At 56.7% G+C, this 18,931-nt stretch overlaps 7 protein-coding genes across 7 annotated transcripts; 5 read left to right on the forward strand and 2 right to left on the reverse strand.

Moving 5' to 3' along the window:
* Nucleotides 1-1,391: 1,391 nt before the first annotated feature.
* Nucleotides 1,392-2,492, forward strand: DSM5745_10359 (uncharacterized protein; the record flags this gene model as incomplete). Its single annotated transcript, XM_026752375.1, has 1 exon — nt 1,392-2,492. One exon carries the CDS (start codon nt 1,392-1,394, stop codon nt 2,490-2,492), a length of 1,101 nt encoding a protein of 366 aa, XP_026598818.1.
* Nucleotides 2,493-3,238: 746 nt separating this feature from the next.
* Nucleotides 3,239-4,719, forward strand: DSM5745_10360 (uncharacterized protein; the record flags this gene model as incomplete). The annotated part of the gene is made up of 3 exons (XM_026752376.1): nt 3,239-3,698; nt 3,745-4,495; nt 4,545-4,719. The coding sequence occupies 3 exons, from the start codon at nt 3,239-3,241 to the stop codon at nt 4,717-4,719; spliced, it is 1,386 nt and encodes a 461-aa protein (XP_026598819.1).
* A 555-nt stretch (nt 4,720-5,274) lies between these two features.
* Nucleotides 5,275-7,542, forward strand: DSM5745_10361 (Zn(II)2Cys6 transcription factor; the record flags this gene model as incomplete). The annotated part of the gene is made up of 6 exons (XM_026752377.1): nt 5,275-5,414; nt 5,470-6,384; nt 6,443-6,630; nt 6,674-6,848; nt 6,900-7,049; nt 7,095-7,542. The coding sequence occupies 6 exons, from the start codon at nt 5,275-5,277 to the stop codon at nt 7,540-7,542; spliced, it is 2,016 nt and encodes a 671-aa protein (XP_026598820.1).
* Nucleotides 7,543-11,027: 3,485 nt separating this feature from the next.
* Nucleotides 11,028-12,470, reverse strand: DSM5745_10362 (FAD-dependent oxidoreductase; the record flags this gene model as incomplete). Its single annotated transcript, XM_026752378.1, has 3 exons — nt 11,028-11,435; nt 11,482-12,009; nt 12,054-12,470. The coding sequence occupies 3 exons, from the start codon at nt 12,468-12,470 to the stop codon at nt 11,028-11,030; spliced, it is 1,353 nt and encodes a 450-aa protein (XP_026598821.1).
* A 1,153-nt stretch (nt 12,471-13,623) lies between these two features.
* On the reverse strand, nt 13,624-15,443 carry DSM5745_10363 (putative isoamyl alcohol oxidase; the record flags this gene model as incomplete). Its single annotated transcript, XM_026752379.1, has 3 exons — nt 13,624-14,902; nt 14,947-15,147; nt 15,202-15,443. The coding sequence occupies 3 exons, from the start codon at nt 15,441-15,443 to the stop codon at nt 13,624-13,626; spliced, it is 1,722 nt and encodes a 573-aa protein (XP_026598822.1).
* Nucleotides 15,444-16,519: 1,076 nt separating this feature from the next.
* DSM5745_10364 (uncharacterized protein) lies at nt 16,520-17,826 on the forward strand (the record flags this gene model as incomplete). Its single annotated transcript, XM_026752380.1, has 3 exons — nt 16,520-16,675; nt 16,754-17,129; nt 17,198-17,826. The coding sequence occupies 3 exons, from the start codon at nt 16,520-16,522 to the stop codon at nt 17,824-17,826; spliced, it is 1,161 nt and encodes a 386-aa protein (XP_026598823.1).
* Nucleotides 17,827-18,236: 410 nt separating this feature from the next.
* Nucleotides 18,237-18,764, forward strand: DSM5745_10365 (uncharacterized protein; the record flags this gene model as incomplete). Its single annotated transcript, XM_026752381.1, has 1 exon — nt 18,237-18,764. The coding sequence occupies one exon, from the start codon at nt 18,237-18,239 to the stop codon at nt 18,762-18,764; it is 528 nt and encodes a 175-aa protein (XP_026598824.1).
* Between the last annotated feature and the right edge of the window lie 167 nt (nt 18,765-18,931).

The following is an 18,931-nucleotide window of genomic DNA, read 5'->3' on the forward strand; positions in this document are numbered from 1 at the left end:
CTTGGGCTGATGGTAGTCCTGATAGGCTTTTAGCAGGATTGGCTCCGCCACGCCATATTGTTTGATTGAGATCTTTTGCAAGCCGTGCGTTGGGCGAGCAGTAGAACGAGTTAGGATCTGACAATACCTCAGGCGAAAGTCTCCATGGATTCCGATAGGATAGCCGCACCTGCACGTTATAGAAACCGGCATCGATGTTCCCTTTGAGCGTCTCGAAAGGAGTATTGACCGGCTCAGTACCAGGATAGCCGTGACAATGGATGTCAGACTGCTTCCGTTCCCCGTATGGCCGATGTTTGGCTTGACTGGTCGTCTATCCTATTGAAATTGTCAATTAGGACGTTCGCAAGGATAAGAGCCTTACCTCACACACATACGGCCCTTTCGGCTGACCGCAACGAGCGAAACACGCTGCTAATGGCCGGCATCTCATTATCACCGACGGGCTGCAGGTCCTGTTGGAGACGACTTGACGTGCTCCGACCACGTCCAAGTACCGTTTCTGTTCCTGCAGGAAAGCGTACTCTCGGTTGGTACGCCATTTCTGGGCCACCTTGCAGGAAGAACCGTAGGACCAACCATGAGCCTCGATGTATCTTATGTCTTCGAAGCCAAGCCCAACCTGGTAAGCTTCGCGGGTCAGCGCTTCTTCTGTGTCGGTGCTCCGCTGTGTGAGGGTCAGAGTCCGCCCGTCGTGGTTTGAAACAATAGAACGCACAACGGCACGTGTAAAGTCTCCGTTATTCAGGGCGTCGGCCAACGGATTGATGGCAACATCGACGACACCTTCGCCTCTGAAATAGCCGCTGGTCGCTCGTCAACACTGAAACGGCGCGCCGGGGGACATCAAGTTCATGTTGCGCAGCAATACGGAGTTTTCCGGACGTAGCATGACATTGATGCCTGTCACGAGTGCCTGACGCGATGCACTGCATCAGCACCGCATTTCTTATATTCGAGGATGTCCCTGATTGAGGGGTCGTCAGCCTACAACAGTGACGTTGCCTTTCCGCATGGCCTGGCAAGCGAACCCCATCGCCACCGTGCTCCCAGATCCGCGTTGAGGCTTGTCGAGTGTCAGGCAGGGCAGCGGCGCTAGTCCGGTTTGGGCGTTGGTCTTGGCGGCTGCAACTCCCCCGGCCGCGCCAGACGAACATCCCCAACACTGGACTCGACCCTTGGACGCTGAGGATGGCGGGTCCGAGTCCAGCTGGACGCGAGCCGAGCCGACCTTCTCCATTCTCCTTCTGAAGAGTTTCCTCGCAGGGGATGTCGGCATAGTCAAGTGTGCTACTACGTGTCGATTACCAAACGATGTCGTCATCGGAAGTCGAGATGGCTCTCCGCTCAGCTCGCCACTGCCACCAGAGGTCCATCACCGTACAACAACAATGTCCATCTACGAACGCATATCCAGTGTAAGCGATCGACACAGCCAGATCCTGTCGGAGCTCGGAACTATCGGCAATGCGCCCGACGATCTCAAGTCTCATCGAGCTTTTCTGTCGGATCTGCAGCGGCAGCTGGCAAGGACAAACCGCAGCTTGGAGGAGGTCGGGAAATACACACAGGTCGAGCGCGAGAGGCATGAAAAGTACCGCGACAGTACCATCCGGCGCCTGATGTATAGGGCGACCGGCAAAGGAGCCGTCTTTGAAGAAAAAGCAGATCAAGAAATGAAGGATTACTACAGCGCGCTCGAGAAGGAGAACAAGATGAAAGGAGAGAAGGAGATGCTGGACGCCCAAGTCCGCGAGGCTACAGATGAACAGAAGGATCTCCAGGCCGCTGCCACCCAGTGCGCTCGGCTGCAGGATGAACTGGACACCATGTACAAACGCCTGTTCGAAGGGCCGACCTCCGAGTTCCCCGAAGAGGACGAGCAGGAGAATGCCACCAAAGCCGCCGAGATCCACCATCGCGAGATAAAAAGGCAACTCAATGGTACCGCAAAAGCAGCGCAATGCCTATCCAGAGCCCAGATTCCCATGAAGGAAGCCTTGGCGCATATCTTCCAAGCCCGCCATGCATGCGAGACCGACATGTATGGCTTCGGAGGCGCCCTGGCCGACTATCGCCAACAGAACCATCTATCAAATGCCCAGCAAAAGGTCAGCCAGACGCAACTGCTCGTCTCGCAAGCGATACAGCTCGATTCGGACGTACAGCCTCTCCCGCGGATGGGTATAGTGCAACTCGACATGGTCAGCTCGATCCTCTTCGACAACTTTCTGTTCAACATGGGCTTCCTGACCATGATCCAAAACTCATACAATGAAGTGAAATACGCCGAGGGCTCCCTACTCGGCCAGATAAGGCAGGCAAAGTCCCGCGAGGACGCCCTGAGAACTCAGTTCCAAGATGCTGCGAGACGCCTCGAGAGGGCGCGAAAGGACCTGCGGAAGATCAGAGAGGAGGCCTTCATACGAGCAGCGGATCCGCCACCGCCTTATGTTGAGAATACGCCTCGTACTATGCCTGTGGGCGACTGATATGTGGTCTGTCTGATAAATACTGATCTTTTTCTTTTCGGAATCGTTGCCCGGAGTCCACTTGGACTAGTAGACCCAGCGTTCTACCATCTCCTGTGTTGGATCGTCCTATATGCTGACCATCGACGACGATAAGCCCCAAAATGTCTTGGTCGGCTCCATTTGTATCCAACGAGTAGGAACGGGCTTGGAGAACTCGTAGCTCTCCCATGCTCGGAGCCGCTATTCTGCTTCGTCAAGTTCTGTGCTTTTGTCAGCACCTTCGGCACTATGAGGAAGGTCATCTTATCAATCTTAGGCTATCGGCGCACTGCTTCAGTCGTACTGCTTCAGTCGTACTGCTGTCTTATTCGTCGAGGATCTTCGCATGTAATTGCAAGCGAATTGATCGAACTTGTGACGCTGACTGTTGGCATGAAGCCTCTTGCCGCTGCTGGGACTTCGCAAAGTCGTCAACATCGCATTCGCCGCTGACATTTTTGTTCGGTCATCGGCGGCATACCCCACAGACCCAGCTGCAAAACACGGGTGCTATGCTGTTTCTGGTCAAGCAAAAGCTTGGACTGCGTGGGTGAGATGGCGAACAATCACGCAATCTGCTGGCGACCCACTCGGTCGATTTTTGCGTGTCCGGTCTCGCTCCCCCGTATAAGACTTTCTTCCTCCCAATTTTCAGCGCAACAACCACGTGGGAAAGAGTCTAAGGTTCCTTGGAAGGTTGGGACTGTCACATTCTTATCGCGAGCATGGCTTCTCCCGACGTTCCAGAAGTGATCACCGTGCCGGCCCCGGCCAACCGGTTCCTGAGGCTATTCCGGTCGATTCCGTTCCAGATCGCCATCTGCAGCGGTGTCTCCTTCACTGCCCCTGGCATGTGGGATGCCCTGAACAACCTCGGTGCTGGAGGTGCAGCAGAACCTTACGCCGTCTCCGCGGCCAACGCTCTGTTGTACGGTCTGTTTGCTGTTGTATGTGTGGCGGCCGGTGCGATCAACAACCGCATTGGCCTCCGATACGGTCTGGCTCTCGGAGCCATCGGCTATCCCATCTACGGCGCTGGTCTGTACACCAACAACTACTCGCCCACGACATGGTTCATGCTGTTCGGTAGTGCCCTCTGTGGTATTTCCGCCGGCTTTTTCTGGGCTGCCGAGGCCGCCATCATCATTGGCTATCCTAGCCCGCAGGATCGGGCTTTCTACCTGGGTATGTCACCAATCATCTGGAAAATATCGTCTCTAACCAGTCATAGCTATCTGGCAGACCGCCAAAGCTGCAGGCCCCATCGTGGGTGGCGCTATCAACCTGGGCCTCAACGCCCAGGACTCGGGCCAGGGCTCCGTCAGCGCAAGCACGTACATTGTCTTCATTGTCATCATGTGCTTGGGCCTTCCGATCGCCGTCCTTCTCAGCCCAGCTCACAAGGTCATCCGCAAGGACCGGACTGCCGTTATCGTGCGCAAGCAGGCCTCGTGGGCTGCCGAGTTCAAAGCTGCCTTCTCCCTGATTGCCTCGAAGCGCGTCGTCATGCTCCTACCCGCCTTCTTCATCAGCTACTTCTACAACGGCTTCCAAAGCACCTGGTTAACGACCTACTTCACCGTGCGCTCTCGCGCATTCTCGTCCTTCTTCACCAACTTCGCCGGAATCATCTCGTCCTTCCTGATCGCCGGTCTGCTGGACAGGCAGTCGATCCACATCAAGACCCGCGCCCGCGTCGCCTTCTCCGCCATCGTAATCATCCTCACCGGCACCTGGATCTGGGCTAGTATCCTCCAGTACCAGTTCTACTACGAGTACCCCTCGTCCCCCGTCTTCGACTGGTTCAAAGGCGGCTTCGGCAAGACCTACGCGCTCGTCTTCTTCTGGACCTTCGCCGGCCAAGCCTTCCAACAATTCCTTTATTGGCTCGTCGGCCAGTACGCGACCGATCTATCCTCCCTTTCCTATCACTGCGGTATCCTCCGCGGCTTCGAAGCCCTCGGGCAAACCGTTGCCTGGGCGTGAGTTCCCTTCCCGTTCTTAAATCCCCAAGCTAACACTATTGTCCAGCATGCAATCTGAAGGAAACGCAAACCACTTCGTCAGCATCGGAATCAACTTCGGCATCACGCTGCTGAGCGTGGTCCCGACGTGGATCGTGCTCTCGGGGCTGGAGCACAGCCACGAGGTGCAAGTGGTCGTCGAGGACGCGAAGGCCGACTCGCAGAACGACACGAGTGTCTGAGACGTCGGACATCTCATTCTTATGATCCCTTTCAACAAGGACGCTAGCGGGCCTAGACCTCCTCCAGCTGGCGTTGTCATTTGAGCGAATTTAACTTGAGCGACTGTTGTACAATACCCCTTATAGACTTAGACTATGTTCTTAATGAAGCCGGCGCGAGCTGGGCGGTTTCTGCAGTACATTTTGGCTGCATCTAGCCTCTTGAGTCTTTTGGTAACCGACTTTGTACTCCGGTCGCGGTCACGGGACCCACCTGTCTTTATAGCCTGTTTGTACTGCCATGACTGCCAAGAGTGCTATTCGAACAGAGCCAACTTCGTCAAGAACACGCCCATCGATGGGCACCACCGTACCCTCAGCGACATGCGCCTGATTTGCATATTGTATCGGCTGCATATGAACCCATTGTCTTCGTGTTGTCATCTTCCTGTGTGACTGCATAACTATCTACCAACTCCCAGTATACATAGACGCCGCTGCTGGAGAGATCACGTGGCTGCTGGGGTCCTGCCGCAGTTGGACATCTTCCTGCACTCGCCATTCGCAACCATCGCGATGCCGCCATCCAAGGCCAAAGTCGCCTGCAAGTCTTGCAATCAACGCCGTGTGCGCTGCGATCGTACTGACGAGACACCTTGCTCCCGCTGTCGTGCTACCGGGCAAAAATGCGAGCCCATTGTGTCGAAACGTGGAAAGTACGTCTGCCAGCCCAGGAGGTGTTCGTATGACGTCCGGCCACTGACGCCACAGACACAAGCGAGGGCCCGTCAGGCGCTCGGGATTTCGGCACTCATTTGGCCCAGCACCCAACACGCCGGAGACCAGCACTGAAGTGACTTCGTTACGAACGCCAGCGACTCTCCGAGATGAAGGCAGCGCAGGAGGATCTCCAGCCCCACTTTGCCCATCTTCAGAGCCTCAATCACATACTACTGAGGCCCAGAGGAGTCGGACAACGTATTATGGCGACTACTTCAACCTGGAGTACACGCGCAACCAGCTCGACGACCAGCATGAAGACTACAACCCCCGCATGAGCAGTACTCGCCTTCCGCATGTCGACCGACTCGGATCACCAACCAGGCGGCTTGTCGACAACTATGCCCATAGAGAGCGCGCGCGCCTCGATGAAATTGGTGCTTTTGACGTCCTAGATGGCAAAGCCAGCGATAAGCTGGTCCGCACTTTCTTTGAATTGGTATATCCGGTTGCTCCTATCATTGACCGGATGGACTTCTACGTAAAGTTCCAGAACGGACAAATTTCCCCGCTTCTCCTGCAAGCCATCTACCTGGTGGCGTTCCTCCATTGCGAGCCCTCGGCGATCACGGACGCCGGGTTTGACAATAGATACATGGCGACATTTACCACATACCAACGGGCAAAGGCGATTTACGATGCCGGGTACGAGTCGGACGCCATCGCGGTTATCCAGGCGCTTTACTGTTTGTCGTTTTGGTGGGAAGCCCCCACGCAACAAAAGGACATGTGGTACTGGTCTGGGGTCAGCGTTGATCTTGCGCAGTCCTTGGGAATGCATCAAGAGTATGATAGTCCCACTCCGCTCGAAGTCCTTGCCCGGACTAAAAGAAATCCAGGAAAACCTACTCCTTGCTGGCCGGGCCGAAGAGGAGGCTGTGGAGGCGCTTGTGGTGGACCATATACGTGGGTTGCCCTGCACTGAGTTGATGTAGGCTAAACCTGACTGATGCGAATCTCAGAGCCACGACGTTTCAACCGCAGTACAATTGGAACGCATTCCCCATGTCAACGATGCCTATTGCACAGCAAGACCTATAACTGAACAGGATTTTGAAAACGATGAGCTGCCGGATGGTTTTAGCTCAAGTGAATATGCGGCGAAGGAACACCGATTGCATACAATCTACCTGGCGGATCTATGCATACGGGGTATGTCCTCTTGTGGCGTGTTTCAGGCTGCTAACCCCTCTAGTAAGTCGCTGCCATCGACTATTTCATACCGATCAACCAGATTCATCAGTGGCTTTCACGGACATTGAGACTTTGGTATCATGGAGGGCTTCGTTGCCAGATGAGCTGAAATGCCGAAACTCCGCCTTTACTCTCCAGAATGGCTTCTTGGCCACTGTCCTCAACTTGACATACTGGTACGCGTACATGCCAGGCCTGGATCCGAACGCGGTGCTAACGATTTACAGGTCCTTTGAGATATTACTACGCCGTAACCACTTCCAGAACCCTCGGGTAATGGCAGCGGCGACCCCAGTCTTTGCGGCAGCAGCCGAGATTGTCAGAATTCTGGAGGATATTATGTCGTCGGAGCTGCTGACTGCATGTCCCTTGCGGGTGTAGGCGAGACCCCTCCTCCTGTGGCTGCGGACTGACCGTTCCAGGCTACCTCCAATATTTTGTGCCCTGTCCGTGCTTATTGCGAATATGTGCAGACCCGAGTCCGAAGTATACGAGATCTCGCGGCACAGGGCACGACTGTGCATGCTTGTCCTGAGTAGGCTCGTCGATTACTGGCACCCTGGTCTTTTGTATTATCGGCTATTTGCTCGGATTCTGGCAGCTAGGGGCTGTGAAGTTCCTCCTGACCCTCCCGCTCCGTACAGTGCCCTTGGTCAACATGAGAGAGGGAATGAAGCACCTACGGCGGAGATTGAGTCGAACCACATGCCCGCGTCAAGCGAAATCACCATGGGCGACGTCGTGCCAGGTGAAGCTGAACTCATCGGCATGAATTCACTCTTTCCTTTCTCGGCCTTCTTGAACGATGAGTTTCTGGACACCGATCTATGTCTACCACATTCAGACAATGAGTGTGCCCCTAGTTTATGATACATATTTTGACACGAACAAGTTGCCTCCCTCACTTTCGATACCACATCCTCGTCACCGGCGTCCGTCTAATCTTCCTCTGCAATGTGAAAATTCCCTGCAACAACGCCTCCGGTGTAGGCGGACACCCAGGCACATAGACATCGACCGGGACAATCCGATCCACCCCGCGAACCACACTATAGCTATAGTGATAATACCCTCCGCCATTCGCACAACTCCCCATACTAATCACCCATCGCGGCTCCGGCATCTGGTCGTATACTTGACGCAATGCTGGCGCCATCTTATTCGTCAGTGTTCCTGCCACGATGATAACGTCCGCTTGTCTTGGCGAGGCGCGGAAGATAATACCCAGGCGGTCCTGATCGTACCGCGGCATGGACGTATGCATCATTTCGACGCTGCAACATGCGAGACCGAATGAGAGGGGCCACATGGAGCCGTTGCGAGCCCAGGAGATCAAGGCATCGGTTTTCGTCCTAACGCATGACATCCGTTGGTTTGAATCAACTCCAATATGTGCAATGGTCACGGGAGGGGATAGGTACAGGACATAGTCGAGCTTGTTACTCTTTTTCTCGTGCACTTGAAGCTGGGCACTCGGTAACGTCTTTGCCGTATGTTTCTCCCAGTTCGACAAGCGCCTGGTCTGTCTCGAGCCGGAGGTACAAGGCAGCCTCAGCCTCGTGCATTGGGAAGCTTGGAGATGGCCCCGGCCACTGCCACTGAAAAGCGCCTGCAGGAGGCACGGCGAGCGAGAGGGTCTCATCCTGCGGTATGGTCTTGGATCTCGAGGAATATAGTCAAACAAAGGCAGCGCGTATGCAAAGGATAATTGCTGCAGGGGAGAACAGTGGGCGGGAGACACATTGATTCTACTGTTTAGTCGGCGACATGGGCGCGCGGTGCCAAGAATCCAAGTCGGCGATATACTCTTTCCTAATACGGAGGCCTCCAAGCACGTCCATCAATCTATGCACCGCGGTCTTTCGTCATGTCCATGAACAATTCTCTCCTCTGTCCATCGCGCGCCTTTGTCAATAATATCATTTGGCTTGCTCTTGAACTTGACGCTGCAACCAAACACCTATATCCTGCCAGACGCCAATCATTCCGCGAGTCCTGCAATACTGCATGCAGTCGATAACGCATTCTCCGAAATCCCTTCACCTCCGACTCTGCCTTTTCGTGAAGATTCCGGCTTACAATATGCGGACGGACACGAATAAAGGTTCGGTAGGGAGCTCGGCTCCATGTCCCCGGTCCAACAAAACATGCAAGAAGGGTTACTAAGACACTTATCACAGTATTCTTTGCGTCGAGTCCGGTGATAACAACCCGCCCCAAATATGTAGGTCCGAGAGATGTCAGCCTCCACTAGCAAGTATTGGCCCTGCCGGGCTGACTGGACTCTAACGGCTCCTTCTCCATTTGGAGACCGGACCGCCAGCAACTATAACTGTCCCTGCTGATCGGGGTTTGCTATGCCATGGTCGTGCTGAGTTACTCCGAGTCTTTGGTCGTCCATGGCCAAGATTCGGCCTTCTGGAATCGCCCGTTTTGGCACCGATTGTTTGGTTGCCTCTGCCAGTGCAGCCATTGCTCATGGCAGGGTTACCATCTTGAATGGCACCTCCCACTATGTGGATTACGTTCCCGTCTCCTACCTGTCTGAGGTTACAGTGGCCTTGTTACCTCCGCTACCGGACGTCGATGTTCTGCCGTTAACTCCCATTCCCAGCAATTCCACTTTACTGCCGCTGGGTTAACCGCAATAGTGGCAGACTACCTGGCCCGGGATGATGTGTTCATTCTGCGTTTCTTGGTGGTAGACACGGCCCGCGCCCAGGAGCCGTATACATTGAACTAGCACATACCAGCCGTCTATATTACTTACATCGATTAGGTTCCTCCTGTGGTCGACGCTGGTTTCGAGGGCAAACTGGGCGAGAATTACAACAAGCTGTTCATGGCGTCGCCCGAGTACTCGACCGATGCTTCCCAAGGCGTGCTTGACAGAATCTCTGCCCAATGGACCGTAACTTGTTTCAACAAAGTCGGGAGATGTATTCGAGGCTTATCGACTGTATGAGGATACCCAGTATGCATTTTTGGGGCCTGCCATAGGTGATGAGAATGATAGCTGTCGACCGTTGTCGGTTACATCTGAAGTAAGCCATATCAGAAGGCCTAGCTAGATGAGGACGAGCTCACCTCATTGTTTTATGGGAGTCCTCGGACGACGCATGGCCGTTCCCTCAGGAGTATACGACGAGGTAGCGCTCGATAGGTAAGCCATTGTCGGTTGCACGTTCCTCTTTTTCTCCACCTGCTTAGCAAGGATTCTGACCGAGTGCCCAACAGCTACGCAAGTGAGTCAAATATATCTTCCACGTCAACGGTCTGCGCACGAGCAGCGGCAACCGGGCTTAATACTCCCTCCACTCACCGCGCAATGCACAGGTCCCGCCATCCAGCAGCTAGATGACCTTGGTGCGGCTTTTATAGGGAAGACGGGTACCCAGTTTGCCAGCGGCGACCGACCAACCACCGACTGGGTGGACTTTCACTGCCCGTTTAACCCTCGTGTACGCTGTGTCGACCGGCTATCTATAAAATAGATAACTGATACTGTCAGGCGACGGTACCAATATCCCAGCAGCCTCGTCAGGCCCGGCGCTGGGATCGGTTCATACGACTGGCGTCACATTTCCATTGGTAGTGACAGAGGTAGGTCGATGCGTCGTCCGGCTGGTGCCGCGGTATCTTCGGGAACTGGCCGTCGTTGAGGACTTTGTGCTTGGGGCTTTCTTCGGTCTAAACAAAAATACATGGCCAATGCCACAAAACCGGCCAGAGCGCGGATATGCTGCAGTATGTGGATTTACAACTTTACTCAAGTCCTATTCTAATAAGCCAGACGTACAGAACCCTCGTCTTCATCTACCAATGCTCCATCGGCGCGCTCTTCTTCACCAACTACGCCGCCAGACGCCCGGCGCACCCCATACATCAACCCGAGCCCTTTCTCCGCGGACATGGTCATGAAGGGTGGAACGAAGCCTGAACGAGGACTGATAAAGCAAGACATCGGGGCTCGGCACGCATAGTAACGAGTCCTGTGCGAGGGCCTCTATATCTACAACATCGCCGGGACGCCGAATTACCGGGACGAGTACATTCGGTAGGACGTTGCTTTACCGGGTTCAGACAGAGATGAGGCAGGCTGACATGTCATGGCAATGAACAGACCGCCCCGTCCACCATGCTGGGAAGAAGTGCCTTGTTACGGTGCTCCGTTGGCATTGTCTTTGTTACCTACCGGGACACAACGCCATCTTGTCCCGGGGACGACCACCAGGCGCGGGCACGAGAACAACATGCCTAACACGCAGTGAAGCACGTGGCCATTAGCTCAGATAAAACAAAAGTAGATTCGTAACTCCGTAAGCCAGGTATCATACAACCACCCAATAACTAAGCTAAGCCTCCTCACCAACCGTCACCCCATTCGACAGCCTCAACCCCACCGGCAAGCCGCGGATAAACGTCTGCTCAAACGGCACGCCCCGGCGAGCCGCAAGCACCTCCTCGACATCCTTGTACATGTCATACCCGTTCATCTCCTCGATGGTCAGCTTCTTCTTCTCGTCTTCGACCTTGTACCCGGGGATCTTGGTGTTGGAGCTGAACCCGATGCGCTCGTTGATGTTGTATGCGGCTTTGGCGGACGCGGCCTGGACCTTTGTCGCGCGCGGGAGCCGGACCTCCTGGTAGACTGACAGGGTCTCGGCGACGTCGCCGGAGAAGTACTCCGGGCTGAAGAGGATGCCGAGGGCGGCGGCGTCTTCGAGAGCCATGCAGGCGCCTTGGCTTTGGTGCGGCATCATCTGGGTATGTTAGTTGAGGATCTGAGTGAGCTTGGGACAAGCGTACCGGGTGTCCTGCGTCGCCGAGCAGGCAGACCATGTTCTTGGCGATGTAGGGGTACGGCTGGTGGACCCACAGGCGCCAGGGGCGGACCTCGATGCCGATGGCCAGGTGGTCCTTGACCTGCTTGTCGAGCTCGGGGTAAGGCGCCAGCAGTTCCTCGACGGGGCGGTCCTCGCCGCCCCAGGTGTGCGTCGTGTAGTCGCCGACCTCGCGGGGGAAGAAGCAGTAGTAGGAAAGGAGCTTGCCGCCGTTGCAAGGGGACAGGACGATCTTGTCCCACTTGCCCTCCTGGCCGCCCCAGTACTCGAGCGCGGAGTTCTGCGAGTAGTCGACTAGCCCGAGGCGGACGGCGTCTTCGGTCATGACGTTCGCGTGCAGGCAGCTGGAGGGGGCGGCCTTCTTCTCCGGGTTCAGGCCGATGATGCGGCGGACGACGGAGCCGATGCCGTCGGCGCCGACGACGAGGTCGTGCCGCGCCGTCACGCCGTTCTCAAAGGTGATTACCCCGGACTCGAGGTCGATCTCCTGGCACTATTTGGGTTAGCGTCGCTCTTGCTTCTTGGTGAGGGACGTACAGGGTGGTTGACGAGCAGCTTGACCGGCGTGCCCTTGCCCTCCTCCTGCATGGCGCAGTCCTTGAGCATGGAGTGCATGTACTGGCGGTGGAACATGTTGTAGACGTAGCCCCAGCGCTCCTCGTAGTCGTCGAGGTCATAGACACTCACGGGCTCGCCGGTCTTCCAGTCGCGGTTGATGAGCTTCTTCAGGACAACGGGGTCACCCTTGGGGATGTCGACGCCCCACTCGTGCAGCCAGCGGGTGCCGTTGGCAGCGCAGGAGATGGAGGCGCCGACCTCGCCGGCGAAGTCGTGGCGCTCGTAGATGGTGACCTCGTGGCCGGCGCGGCGGAGGGCGATCGCCGCGGCCAAGCCGCCGATGCCTCCGCCCACGATGGCGACGTTCAAGCGCTTCCAGCCGGAGATCGAGCCCATGGTGACTTTGGTGTGTGAAGACGAGGATGGAGATGAGAGCGAAGAAGCCATCTGGATGGCGAGGACATGTCGTCTATAAGTATTGCATCGAAAGATAAGGCTGTATAGCACGAGTCGGCGGGAGATGGGCACGGAGGCGGGCCGCGCACCACAGTGCACCACCCGCCCATCCGCCTGTCATCCGCTATCTCACTCCGCCGCGAAGCGATACCGAAGGATTTATGGCTGGTATTTGCCAATCGTTTCGCAGGCCACAGCAAGTCATGATAAGGTTGCTGTTGTGCTGTTGGCCGAAATCGTTGGTCTTGGTGGTGATGAAGCTCCGCAAACGCGTGTCAAGGACTGTCCGAGACTCCGAGACCGACCGTGGACTGGCGCCTGAGGCACTCAATACCACATGACCTCTTATCGATAGCTCGCCGCCCACCAATCAGAACACGCGCAGGCTGAGGCCTTGGCGCCTCGGAATCAAGGCTGGCATCGCATCCACGGCAGGAACGATCCATCTGGATTCTGCAGAGAACAGAAGTCGCTTAATACCTAAGATCTGAACTCCAGAGGCCACAGAGACAGCTACAATACTAGAGCGCTATCAACAGCATCTTTGTTCACCTGCAGAAACAAACCGCTGCTTTCCTCCTCAGGTAAAACCTACGTCATCTCGCCCTTGCCGTCAGATATATATATGTCAGTCTGTCCGCAGGAGTGCAGAACTCGAACCCGCACAGCAACAACTCTGCGCTGAAGACTATACGAGAGATAGTAGATGCAGGACTAGACTACCAATGCCCTCGATTTTGCAGCTACTTCGGCATCTAAAGTGGTTTGTTTGCGTGAAACATTGTAGGATCTGATCGGGCGGATATAGCAATTTCGGACATGCCGGTGGGCTTTGCTTCTTACAGCAGGGCCACTTCTTTGCCTCGGTTCGGGAGGTTCGGACAATCATAGAAAGGACATACCTAGACGTCGGGAGAGAGCGACATAGACTTCTCTGGGATATGCACAGTGTTCCCCGATCGGGCTTCTCTACAACCCGCACACTGCACTCAAGCTTCAGAACCAACTTAATCAAGACAATAATAACATAGTCTATGGTCTATGGTTTATGGGTATAGTACAGTCTATCCAATATCTATACATTTTTCTTCCCCTACAGCGCCGGCTTACAAACCGACCGCGTGGTCTTCGCAGCCCTACACATCCTTCCATCCTCACCAACAGACCAAGCATCACTGCCCACCCCCTTGAACGAATAGAAGAAGCCGCTGGGATCCCACTTACTCTTGATAGCCGCGAGCTTTTCGTAGTTCGCGCCAAAGAAGACCTCCTTCCAGTTCGGCTGCAGGAAGTTGCTCTCGTTCTCGTAGGACCCGGACCCAGGGGTCAGGGCCTCGAGTTCAGGGCCGAGCTCGTCCGTAACGGTCTGCTGATCGGCGAGGATCTGGGCCCAGGACTTGGTGTTCGTGAGCGTGATGCCGAACTGCATTGTCACGAGGGCGTTGCGCCAGGGGGCGAAGATGGCGTTGTCGACGTCGTTGGTGGCCGAGACGTTGAGGCCGACGCCGACGGCGACGACGGACTGCGAGGTGAAGTTGTAGAGCACGTTTGAGAGGGCCGCGGCGTCGTCCTCCACGACGCTCCGGGGGAGGAGACGGCCGCCGTAGGTGAAGGTGCCGACTTCGAGGTTGCCGTTGGGCAGGGGGCCCATGTATTCCTCGTAGTGGTCGTAGTAGCTGTCGTGCTCGGAGTAGGTGACGGAGTAGGTGATGGCGAGGGTGTCGAGGGCCGACAGGAAGGGGGCGAGGATGGCCTTGACCTCGGCGGTGGTCTTGCCGTAGGCGGTTAGGGGCTTGATGAGGAAGTAGCCCGGGAGGATCTGGTAGATGACGGTTGTTCCGGCGTCGACCATGGCGGGGAGGAGCTGGTGGAAGTGCGTCAGGGCCTGGGTGTAGACGTCTTCGGCGAGGTTGGAGGTGGTGAAGGCGAGGTAGGCGCCGGCGACGGCCTCGCTCTTGTGCGCCTTGACGGTGACGGAGAGGACAACGCCCCAGTTGCCGGCGCCGCCGCCGCTGAGGGCCCAGTAGAGGTCTGTGTTCTCGGTGCGCGACGCGGTGACGACCTGGCCGTCGGCGGTGACGACCTCAAACGCCAGGGTCTGGTCAGCGCCGAGACCGAAGCTTGTGCTCAGGGCCGAGTGGCCTCCACCCTGGGTGTAGCCTCCCGCCAGACCGACGGTGGGACACTCGCCACCGACCAGCACGTAGCCGGCGGCATGGGTGGCCTCGAGGACCTCGAAGCCCATGACGCCACTGCCCAGTTTGTAGGCGGGGCCTGAGTAGGTGGCGTCGGACCAGTCCTGGTACTCGATGTCGTTGAGGTAATGGGTCCAGACGGAGAGAGCGCCGGCGCCGGTGGAACGGCCGAGGTAGCTGCGTTGTTAGCATGAGCAGACATAAGGGGGGAGGAAACGTACTCATGGCCGGTGTTCTTGATCACGAAGCGGATGTTGTTGTCCTGGGCGAAGTTGACGGCGGCAACGACATCATCGCTTGACGAGACGTTGACGGCATAGCTGACGTAGTTGCCCAGCTCGCAGGCGGACGACTCGGCAGTGAAGGGGTCGCAGCTGCGGTTGGCAAAGAACTGCTGCATGATCGAGGAGGACGAGACATAGCTGAGGCCAAGTCAACAGCGTATACGGAGTACAAGGGAGTTGGGAGATACGTACTGGGTCTGCGGCAGATTCCAGTCCTCCTGCAGCCGGGCACAGGCGGCCTCGTCGTAGGTGGGATCGTGGCAGACAGCGCCGATCGGGGTCGTGGCGATCAGACGGCCACCGACGGTGCTGTTGAGCGACTGCCACTGCGCCGGCGAGGGCCAGCAGGCATCGCCGGGCAGGCAGTGGCAGTCGCTCGAGGCCGAGGCCGCGGTCGCAGAGAGGAGCAGGGCGGCGGTCGCAGCGGCCTTCATGGTGTCGGATGACGGGCTGGATAGTCTGATTCGGACCGGATGAGTGGAAGGAGCAGAGTCTTATATCAGATGCAAGACCGATCCTTGTGCAGCCACGTGTCGGACAAGTTCCCCGAAGCGTGCGAGGCCGACGCTATTGCACGCCGAATCTGCTGCTAAATCAGATCGGGCCTTGCCCCGGCCTGATCTGAATCCGATGCACTGAGACACATCTGCCTGCCGAGGCCCATCGTTCGACATGAACAGCCTGGCTCGTGCTGCTGAATTGGAATTCCAACCTCAAAGCTGCTCCATAGAGTCTGTACGAATGACTCGAGCACAAGACAAGGCAAGCCTTCCGCAGGCCCGGCCTCCAGCCAAACCTTCACGACTCGCCTGCCCCGTTTTATAGTGCCTTAATGTAATCCGAAAGTAATCGCAATCAAAGCAATAATATGGCCGGGTCGGAAGTCCCGGATCGCTGCAGCACTACCCAGACTAGCTAGCCACCGTTGCGCTCTAATTGCGACCGGCTGTGTCAGTCTCAACTTCCAAGCAGAATGCGACGATCCGATCGGCAGCCGAGGTGCTTGAGCCATGAGCCTTGAGCATGAGCCTTGAGCATGAGCCTTGAGCATGAGCCTTGAGCATGAGCCTTGAGCATGAGCCTTGAGCCTTGAGCCCTGCTATCCAATTTTCCAGTCTTCGGAATCACAGTGCAGTCTGGGTGTGCCAGATCCATTGGATCCAGGACTGTGTGCCCTAGGTGGCGTGCAGAGCCATGGGACCAGCCCCCACCGACTAGCAGAAGCGCTCGTCAGAGGTCGAGACTGGCGCATATTTTCGGCAGCTGGGCGCCATCCGCTGCCAGGCTGCCAGTGGTAACTCAGTGGCGGCCTCGAGTCAGCCCAAGGTTCGCTGGCTTCTGCCCTGGAATCCTGCGTCCGCTCAAACTCAATTCTTAGCCTGCAGAGCCAGTGCCAGTGCCATCCTTCACTCCTGCAGGACGAATAAATACAAGGCTAGGCCGTACCTGCAGCGGCTGCAGCATGAACCCCTGTTCGTCTCGGTCACTGCAGAGATAGCCCGGTAGGAGGATGACCTTCGACCACACCAACGACCCAGGCTTCGCCCTGGCGCGAGGCATGTGGGCAGCCAACGCCATCGCCGCCGTGATCCTGATCCTGCGCGTCTTCGCAAAGATCAAGCTGCGCCAGTTCCGCTTTGACGACGTCCTCATGGTCATAGCTTGGGTTCGTCCTCCACCCGCCCGAGTCGCCTCATGCCCTACTGGACGAGGACAATGATGCTAACCGACTCGCGCAACGCAGGCCATGACCCTCGCCGCAACCGTCCTGCTCCAGAAATCCGTCGACCACGGCTTCGGCACGAACCTCCAGCTGCTCTGGGGCACGCCAGACCTGAAGATCGTGCTCAAGGCCATCGCGATTGAAATCCCGCTGGTCACGATCAGCACGGGCTTCGCGCGCTCCGCGTTCGCGCTCTACATCATCGCCATCCTGGGCAGTAAGCGGCAGTACCAGATCCCGCTGTGGACGGTGATGCTGCTGCAGTTGGCGGGCAATATCGTCTCGGGCGTGCTGCCGCTGAGCATCTGCGGGGACGTGCGGATCCTGTGGGATGCCACGGTCAAGACGCACTGCGGCGACAGCGCGGCGGTGATCAAGTTCGCGTACTTCTCATCCGGTACGCCTCCCTTTCCATCTCCATCTCCAAGACAAGGTCCAAATCTAACCCTACGGTGGCCGGCGCAGCCGTCAACACCGCAAGCGACTTCTTCCTCGCCGTCTTCCCCACCGCCATCTTCTGGAACCTGAACCTGCGCCTGCGCATCAAGCTCAGCCTGATCGTGCTCATGTCGCTGGGGATCCTGGCCATGATCGCGTCGATCATCAAGTGCACGAAATACAACGACATCCCGGGGATCACGAACCTGGGGTCGACGGGCGGCATCGAGCTGATCCGGTGGGGGTACGCGGAGAACCTGATCATCATCATCACGTCGAGCGTGCCCTGCATCCGGCCGCTGCTGATCAGCTCGGTGCGCAAGATCTCCAGCGCCGCGAGGTCGCGGTCCTACGAGCTCAGCGGGCCGTTCTCGAGTACGCGTAAGAGCAAGGGGCGGAACTTCACGGGCCCGGGGGGGACGGGCGAGCGGGATGTCGAGCACGATCACGAGCACGATCTCCCGGACGAGACGGATAGCATTGAGCGGATTCTGCGCGATGCGGAGGATCAGGAGCGCAGGAGGGATATGCGGAGGGGCATCACGAAGCAGGTTGAGGTGCGGGTGCTGTCGGCGCATAGTCCCAGTCCGAGTCCCGGGCACTCGGTGCATTCGTCGCAGGGGAGCAGTAGTCGGTATTTTGAGAGGCATGAGTAGTTGGCTGAATGGATTCAAATTGATAGTGAATGAATACATGATGTCGGTGATTGGTGTCTGTTCTGAGGCTTACCTAGAGGGAGTTCTGTAGGCTTGGTTCCTTCACTTTCTGCTTTCTGCTCATTCACTGTCGCATTCACCATCACCCTCTTTAACTCCTGGTCTTCATAACATTGTCTATATAGAGCACCATGTTGCTGCTTAATGCCATCCTCAACATCTCATCTGTCCTCTACTACTGTACAAATCTGCACTCCCACTATCTGGCAAGTCCATCAGCGCAGGACCTACAACTCCACCACAAGGTCCAAGCTAACAGCCCTAGCAAGGCCACAACAGAAAGTTAAGAAACTCCAATAGTTCAAAAACCCTACTTGAATTCCAGAAACCGAAGCCCTCAGCTAGTCAAAATGCAGCCCACCAAACCCCTCTGGCTCAGCCTAATCCGCCAGCTCGCCGACGGACACGACTCCAATCCAGGCGCAGCCCCGGCCGGAGCTCGATCCGAAGCTGGCACCGGCGACAAATGGTCCCTCTTCGTCGCGCCCGAAGGAGAGCCCGGCCTGCTCTACTCACTCAACCCAACTGCAACCGACGTCTACGTCTACGAGGCGCCCCAGCACGCCGTCTCCCTCCCCAACGCCAACTCCACGTGGTCCATGTACACGATGCGAACCGTGAGTGCCGCGGAAGCAAACACCGTGCACGAGGTCGTCAGCCGCCAGAGCATCCCTACCGGGCCCTTGCAGCCGGGTTCCGCGCATGGCGGACGTGCGTTTGGAGCCTTCGTTAGCGCCAGCCAGTTGTGGGTCGAGGGCATCGTGCGTGAACTGGTGGAGGAGCGGGTTCTGGAACACCAGGTGCTTCGGTATGTGCGCTCGATGATGGGGCCCAGCCGGCTTGCGCATTTCAAGCATCAGGACCAAGACCAAGAATAATAGACCCGAGGAGTTTTCATGGTACGCCGCTTAGTGAGCGGGTGTTTGGGCGGCTGAGCGGCTCATGACTCATGCGAAGCGAATGTTCGGCGTAAGGTTTACTGAAGGATCACTGTCTCATCTCGTTTATGATTCATGTCGCTCGTTGTTGTTATTTGTTTGTACCT

The sequence above is a fragment of the Aspergillus mulundensis genome (genome assembly GCF_003369625.1).
Source record: "Aspergillus mulundensis strain DSM 5745 chromosome Unknown scaffold_15, whole genome shotgun sequence".
Taxonomy (NCBI): domain Eukaryota; kingdom Fungi; phylum Ascomycota; class Eurotiomycetes; order Eurotiales; family Aspergillaceae; genus Aspergillus; species Aspergillus mulundensis.